We start from the raw sequence: 8,223 nt of genomic DNA, 5'->3' as shown, positions 1-8,223 counted from the left end.
CACACTGATTTGTTGTCCTGTGACACGGTTTTAAAACTGACTTTATTTCAAATGATATTGGTAGTTGATCTAAACTGGGACAGGCAGTCATGTGAAACCGAGGTGCTGATTTCTAATTGAAAACAACTTGTGGCAACTCACTGTGTTACATTATTAACACTTCATCAGTCATAGGAAGACTGTTATGTATTGCTCGAAAAGGAAGTCTTGCTTTAAATAGAGTGCTTTGGTAAATGCGCTCTACCTCTATGATAATAGCAGCATCAGTGACATCCTTCCTGTCATAACCTGCCATTATTTCGTTCCTTTTCTGAAGTTAATCCAGCGCTAAGATTTTAAGGCAGAAAAGCTTAGTGTCAACAAAACCTAACCACTTCAAGTGTTTGGGCAAGTATCACTATACCATGAGCTTACTCAGTCTACACTGACTTGTCTCTGCAACAATACAATATAGTACCTATTATAATTCCCCCCCACACATGCAGTAAAACACAAAGAGCACGATCATGTGTTTCAAAGAAAAACCTTTATTTCATTGTGCATTACAATATCATGTTTTGTGACTTCATGGCATTTTAGCATATTGTCATCTCTCTCACAGGAAGGCACGTCTTTATGCTGGCCCTCAGAGGACACTTGGATCCTTATTTTTTGGCAAAGTGTCCGTGGCACATCACAGTGAGGCAGGTGACCATGTGGATAAACTCCTTGAAGTCCACACTGTTGTCCTTGTTTGCGTCCAGGCCTTCGAAGAGGCGGTCCACAGCTGCCTTGTCACTGGCTTTCTGCAGGTGATAAAGTGTTGTAACTGGGCATTAGAAGTATTACAGACTGTTGTACAGTCAATATTTTTATTTATTTTTCCCCTTTCCCCCCCTCCCGGTAAATTAAATAACTAACTAAATAAAATAGATAGATACATGTATAGGTCAAAGTAAAGTAATGTAGGAGATAATATTAAAAGAACATTTATAGATAAGGGAATAAAGAATAGTAACAGTAATACTTGTACCCATATACTCACATATGTATACCCACATATACACATACACATACGTGTGTGTACATACCCACACACATGTACACATGCACATACATACACGTACCTACATACATACATGTATACAAAGACAGAACAAATCAATAAAATTAATATAACAAAGTATAGAAGTATTACAGACTGTTGTGATGGACAAATGCATGCATCCTATTGGTTGTGCAGAACTGAGATAGAGAGATGTCAGAGGTCACTTACCCCCAGCAGATCTCCAAATTCATTGTGAAGCAGCTCCTTCAGCTCTGCCTTACTCAGGGTGTTATTGTCCCCTTCCCTGCCAGCGTACTTATTGAAAGAGCCAATGAGGAGGGCCATAGCATTCTGGACGTCAGACATGATGATAGCTGATTTAAAAGGACACAAAGAATAAAGAGTTAAAAAGTCACGTTATGTAATCCTGTGTTGGTTGCATGGTATTATTATCATGGGTGCAGGACCGATTGGCTTAGTGTTTAGCCCATAAAGCTTCACACAACAAACTGAAGTCTTCTTATGCTCTCATTTAGTGCTGCTGTGTCTCCATCTAGAGGCGGAGTCTGTTCACTTTTACTGACGCACACTGTAATGGATCATGTGGCATTGTGGTCAAATTCGGAATGTTAGCAAAGAACATCATTTACATCCACAACAAGAGGGGCTGGTTCCAGGGGAGAGAAAGACACGGATTTCATAGAAATAGAACAGGAACGCTTTTATGATCATTGTACATAATACATAAAATTAGGAAGTGTCACTCAAGTTAAGTGAAGGTAAGAATCACATAATAAAAACAAGTAAAGTATTGTCGATATGAACAAGTTTCAAAATAGTTAACAAAATACAATGAAATATTGCACGATAAGAAGAGAAAATTGTGCACTGGAGGTGATCTACTTTTTTCACTAACTTAAATATGATAATTATTTTGCCTGTAATAGCTGTTTTTTCTCCTCCTGCTACAGTTCATGGCTGTATTTTTCATCCTGTAATTATAGAGACTAGTGTACACAAAGGAATGCATTATAATTGTATTCATTTTGATTTCTGGAGCAGCAGACAGTGGCTGAGTGCTTTTGTTTCTTCTGCCAGTGTTTTTCTCTGGGTTTTCCATTGAGCTGGGTAAAACTAAACCCCAGCCACTTTTATTTCCCCGTCACAGGACTCTAAAGCACGGTCTCTGCAGAGTGAGATATTGTTATGGCAACAGTTTCATCTCTATAGGTAACTCAGCTGAACTAGGTACAGAAACAGGTCAAGACTTGATTAAAGTCCCAGATGTGTGATGCCTGTTCCCTCAAAGCTGTATGTCTAAAAAGCTTTTTTCTTTCCAAAGACTCCATGAACCCCAGAGAGTCAGTTCTGGTTGCATTGTGACTCACGTGACGCTGCTCCCTCTCTGGGGTGTGGTAAGCTGAAGCTGTGGCAGCAGAGGGTTTGTAAACAGAGGGGAATTCAGGAGAAGTACAGCACAAAACAAATATCATATTACTGTTCCAATCTTTGATTTAGTTTGGATTGGAAGCAGGATGTAGATGCTAAATTCTGAATCGACAATGCCTCCGTAAAAAGCACATTCCAGACTAAAGTTAAACAGATAACTGGCACCGGAGCAACAGGAGAAATGTCCTTTGCAACGTTTGTTTCACAAGTAACTAAGAAGTCATGGTTTGCACTAAAACACATACAAAAAAAAAGATAACTCCGGAAACCCAGTAACTTTGAAGTTAGAAATGAAAAACACTGACGTTTTTGAAAAAATGTGTTTGTGCATTCCTTTTGAATGAAGTGAATGGAATCAAACATAAAAAAACAAACATTGTTTAGATGTTTTACTCACCAGAGTAGATTTGCAGAGATTTAAGAAGATCGGAGAGTGAGAGTCAGTCTTGGAGGATCTGTAGTGATGGAGAAATACATGCAAAGGATGTTTTATACTCCACCACACCCTTTATCCCTCCCTTCATAATGCTCCTTTCATCTCCAACCACTCATTCTACTCCCCTTGTGGGGCATTAGGGTCTGAGCATGACAACTGTGGGAGGACCCTATTCACTTTGGGAATTATTATTGTGCAAACAAACCACAACCTTATGCAATGGTTTGATTTATAGGTATTTTATTTTACTTTTATAATAAATAAATACAACTTTATATCTGTATAAGTATCTGGTACTAGTGCAACATGCACATGGAAGTCCTGCAAAAATGTTCAGGGGGGGTTGCAGTTATCTGACATTGTGGTATGACCTTAGAAGAAGTATGATTAGCTCAGTACCAACTGAAAACCTTGAAGATGCAAAGTTATTGAAATATTTAGTTTTCATTGAATGCACTTTCTGTGGCATGCGGGCCATTTTGCACAATTTGAAAATAAACAGGAAGTTGATCTACCCAAAATGTAAACAGTCCAATCAGCACCAACCCTCCCTTGCATGATAAGGTTTCAGGCTTGAGGACTTTTACAAGTCAATATTGACTTGAAGTCATAGCGCCACTTATGGAAAACAGGGGATCAGTTTTATGTGACAAACATCATCCAAATTACATGAAAATCACATTGTGTCATTTCCGTAGTTACTCATCAAGAAACACTGGATGTATTATTGTTGCTAGAAAATATCTGATTATACAATTTTTTAACAGTTGAATAACTATATATATTTAGCATTTTAAATCGTCATTCCTGTTTGCATTAAGGAGGACTATTTAAAAATGTATCACAAGAATCTTGTAATGTTATGATCTAGTTAGTTATAGTCATATTAAGTCTGTTAAAAACATGTAGAAGTATAGCGGGGTGTGCTCTTTAAGAGTTTTACAAAGCAACATTTTTGTCATACTTGTTACTGCAACAGTATAATTTAAGACTTAAAAAAGTCTAAGTCTTAAAAAAAAATCTCCCCTTGCTCTTTGATGGAATGTAAAATAGGAATTTGGGATTTCATGTTAACTGTTTGTTCACTTGTTTAATCCAGATCATTTTCTTTGCATTTCACTTGTTCATTGATGATATTTTGCAAGCTGATGAACACAGCAATTACTATGTAAACTGAATCACTTTTTGTAATGATGCAGTACACAGCTGCTCCATTTAGATTTAACCTTTGTCTAAAAGAGAATCCCTGATTTGTGTACAACACTTTAGCCTCAGACCCTGCCAAAACAACTCTCTTAAGACTTGAGACAAAACACTGGGGTTTTTTCAGTAATTATTTTGTTCTTCTAAAAAAATAACTAAAGTAATATCACTTTTTTGCATGTGCATGATAAATTATAAATCCACCCTTTTGTATGAGTGTATGTTTGTCCTATTGTTTGTTTGTTTTGAGTTAAAACAGTTTTTTTTCTTCTTTTGCCCAACCAGGTATCAAATAACACTTTTAATTGTAACTGTTCCACTATTTTATTCTTTATATATAATGACTTTTTCTATTTGTATTCAATTGTTCGAGATGTGCATGATTAAAAAATGAAACTTTTGGGCACAGTGACTCACTGAGGGCCGATGTTATGGTCCTCCGGAGTTGGTCCTCCCTTTCTTGCAATTTTCTGGTGGAAGCTGTGACTCACAGCCATGTCCCTGAAGCTCATGAGTCACGCTGCAGAGACCAGAAATCAGAGACATAAAATCTGCACGGTGGCAACTCTCTGTGCTTGTATTCTTCAATGTGTTGTGTGTGGTCTGTTGCATGACTTTGAGTTAGAGATATCAAAGGTCTTTCCTGCTGTCTGTCCTCTTTAGAAAGGCTGCAATTGTTTTGGTCTCTAATTAACAACTTCAATCAAAGTCCAGCAGGCCTACAGATCATAGGATAGAAATCAAGTCACTGTCGCCATCTCTCATTTACCAAAATCTGAGATTCGTAAGCACTGTCCTTTTAGCTTTGCAGAAAACTCCACTCAAACATTTTTCTCTGTTTTTTTCCATACCCAAGTCTGCCAAACAGTACCCATGGAAACCACATCCTGTTTTAATTCCAGCTGTGAGTCATATGAAACTATTTGCAGTACAGCCAAATACTCATGGCTAACATCATGATTACACTCTTGTGCCATCTAGTGGTCAAGCAGATGAACACTGACGAGAACGTTTATTTTCCTTGCAGCCATGTTACTTAAAAACAGATGTCCCAACTTGACCTAAAACGCCCTTACCAGCAGTACCCTTACCAACATCCAATGTTAGTAGTCACAAATCTCCACAATAAACCCCACCCCACCCTCTGAAATAGTTGACCATAAACAAAAAATGAGGTTGCAAAGGAGGTAGAATTTGGGTTTTGGTGGCATTTTAAGCCTTTTTTAGAGCGACAAAGTAGAAAGATGATGGAAAGTAATACAAAGAAAAAAGGCGTGTGTCAAGAAACAAAAGTTCCCATAGTAGTGGCTCACATTTAAGTGATAGGAAACAAAACACAGACACAAAGAACATGACCTTTTTTATATTTCAGCATGCTCACAATAGTTTGAAGTCATTTCCCTCTGCAGCAGCTTCAACCCGGATGTTGGAAGGGTTTGGTGCGTTCAGAACATCATTGTTTTATTGTTTAGCAGATTGAATTGTCCACAGAGAGGGGCTGTTCTGCCTCTGTGTGTGTCCAAGGAAGGTGAAGTATGCATTAGTGAATGTTTTCTAATCTCTAAAGTGACACCAATACACACCTTCACTGTGTACCAGTTGAGAAAAAGTCAAGCTGGATGAGTTATTCCAAACTGATGAACGTTGTTAGCAAAGGTATTTCTCATTAGGGGAACAAGCTTGGGGCAGTACATTCAGTGACCTCACAGATCCAGAGTTATTCATCTTCACAAATGATTGTTTTGTTTATCTATCATTGCATTCAGTAAACCTCAAGCTCAACTAAACAAAAGGGATATTGAGAAAACAGACAGCAGAGTGGGAAGTCCCTGCTGTAAACTGAGCTGTGGGTCACATGGGTGTGATGCTTTTGTAGATGAGGGGTAAAGACACACACACACGCATGCACACACACACACACACACACACACACACACACACACACACACACACACACACACACACACACACACACACACACACACACACACACACACACACACACACACACACACACACCACACACACACACATACCATGTATACATCACTTCAGGGGACATTACATTGACTTACATGCATTTCCTGGAGACTTATCCTAACCTTAACCATAACCAACACATGCCTAACCCTTACCCTTAACCTTACCCTTACCCTTACCCTAACCCTAATCCTAAACCTAACCAAGTCTTCACCCTAAAATTAATGATTCCCCTCATGGGGATCTCCAATTTGTCCCCATAAGGGAGGCGAGTCCCCACACGTGACTGTGAAAACAGATTTAGGTCCCCACAAGTATAGTAATGCTAGGCCACACACACACACACACACACACACACACACACACACACACACACACACACACACACACACACACACACACACACACACACACACACACACACACACACACACACACACACACACACACACACACACACACACACACACACACACACACACACACACACACACACACAGCATGGTAACCTAGCAACGTTGGTATTTGTTCTGTAACCATGCACACTGGAAGGCCACAGATAGCTCTGCCCAAGGAGGTGTGGTTAAGGCTTTTAAGCATTTCCCCCCCTGATTTTTGCCTTCGAGGCAGATCTTATATGTTGCTTTTAAGAACGTTTTTATTATTGTACTCTTTTATCTCACCATTTGTATGTCTTTGTATCTGTTATCTTTGTGTTCACAAATACTATACTACTCCTACTCAGGCTGTTCAAGTTCTTCCCAGTTAACTGGGATCGTCCAACCCTGACCTCAACCGTGGGCTAAACCCTAATTTACAGGAGACATATCTTTCTAACATTTATGACTAACGTGTTAGTAAGAGCTTTTCAGTGCCAGCAGCATAGCCTGAGCAGAAGTGCTGCCTGAGATACTTTATTTAAGCAAAAAAAGCCTCTTTTCAGTTCAGAAATTGAGTCAGAAGGCGAGTGTTATTCTGATCATCTCTCTGGTGTTATCCAAATTTCACCAGACTTAAAACACAATGAAAATATTTGGTGCATGACTCACTGTGCCATGTGATTCAGCAGTCGAAATGTCTTCACAGTGCTCAGACTTGACTAGAATGCAACAACACAAAACGCACCTTTCACTAGTATAGAAGAAAACATACATAAGTGGATGTATATGTATCGTGATCAAATCTGTGATATTAACATAAACATTTTTGTGTGACACATATAAATCTAGTTTTAAATTAATCTGCAAAGATATTGTGCATTCTTTCCGTAACAGGATGCAGTTGCGTAATCCCCACTAATCTCCTTGGAGACAGACACACTGTCTTGTTGTATTTACTCTTTTATATAATTGCAACGTGGGAGAAGCCGTGGGATTCGGAACAATGAGTGTTTAGGGTCACACTAAATCACATAGCGGCTTTTTAAAAGACAAAGGCTGCTTGATTAATGGTTTGGGCGGAGAAATATCTCTCATTCCCCTCAAGTATCAACTGTTGCAACACTGACATGATAAATGTTTTAACAATGCTGTATCTGTATTCTTATTCTATATTTGATCTTATTAGAAACTGGAGGTATAACTGACAACTGTATGTGGAATTATCTTCTCAACTACACTATCATAAATACTAGTCTTGCTTGGTCTACATGATTCAGTACTTTTTTCACTTGTAGATTATGTTTTTTAGGTAGAAAAAGAAAATAATCAGGTAAAAGAAGTTTCACTAAATAAATGGATCCAGCAGGATATATAAATATGTTTTATCAGTGTCTGCTGGTTTATCTGTTCATGAATTTATCATAGTTTAGAGAGTTGCAACATCAGCTTTACAGAGAGGTGAGTTCATTACTGGAACATTCTGCACATTCCTCAGAGCAGCGATAAGCAGGACTTTATCAAACAGAGAGGGAGAGGTTTGTCTGCACTTCACACACAGGAAGCCATAAAGTACAGGTGGGAATGGCATTATAACACCTATTGTCAGTGCCACCGTTCCCAAGGGATTGTAGCCATTATGGAAAGTGCTTTTATGATTAAATGAAATAGATTTATGATAACTTGCAGGCAAACACATGTGTCAAAGTATACAGTAACTTGTGCATTTAATAACCACCACACTTGACAGG

General features: G+C 38.6%; 1 protein-coding gene across 1 annotated transcript; it reads right to left on the bottom strand.

Moving 5' to 3' along the window:
• Window positions 1-507: 507 nt before the first annotated feature.
• On the bottom strand, window positions 508-3,030 carry LOC117542635 (ictacalcin-like). The gene is made up of 3 exons (XM_034210423.1): window positions 2,874-3,030; window positions 1,256-1,401; window positions 508-785 (listed from the first exon to the last, which is right to left on the bottom strand). Exons 2-3 carry the CDS (start codon window positions 1,391-1,393, stop codon window positions 645-647), a joined length of 279 nt encoding a protein of 92 aa, XP_034066314.1. The 5' UTR covers window positions 1,394-1,401; window positions 2,874-3,030; the 3' UTR covers window positions 508-644.
• Between the last annotated feature and the right edge of the window lie 5,193 nt (window positions 3,031-8,223).

Source organism: Gymnodraco acuticeps, unplaced genomic scaffold (assembly GCF_902827175.1).
Source record: "Gymnodraco acuticeps unplaced genomic scaffold, fGymAcu1.1, whole genome shotgun sequence".
NCBI classification, from domain to species: Eukaryota; Metazoa; Chordata; class Actinopteri; order Perciformes; family Bathydraconidae; genus Gymnodraco; species Gymnodraco acuticeps.
Note: the sequence above shows the minus strand (reverse complement) of the source record. Positions and strands in the feature narration are given on the sequence as shown.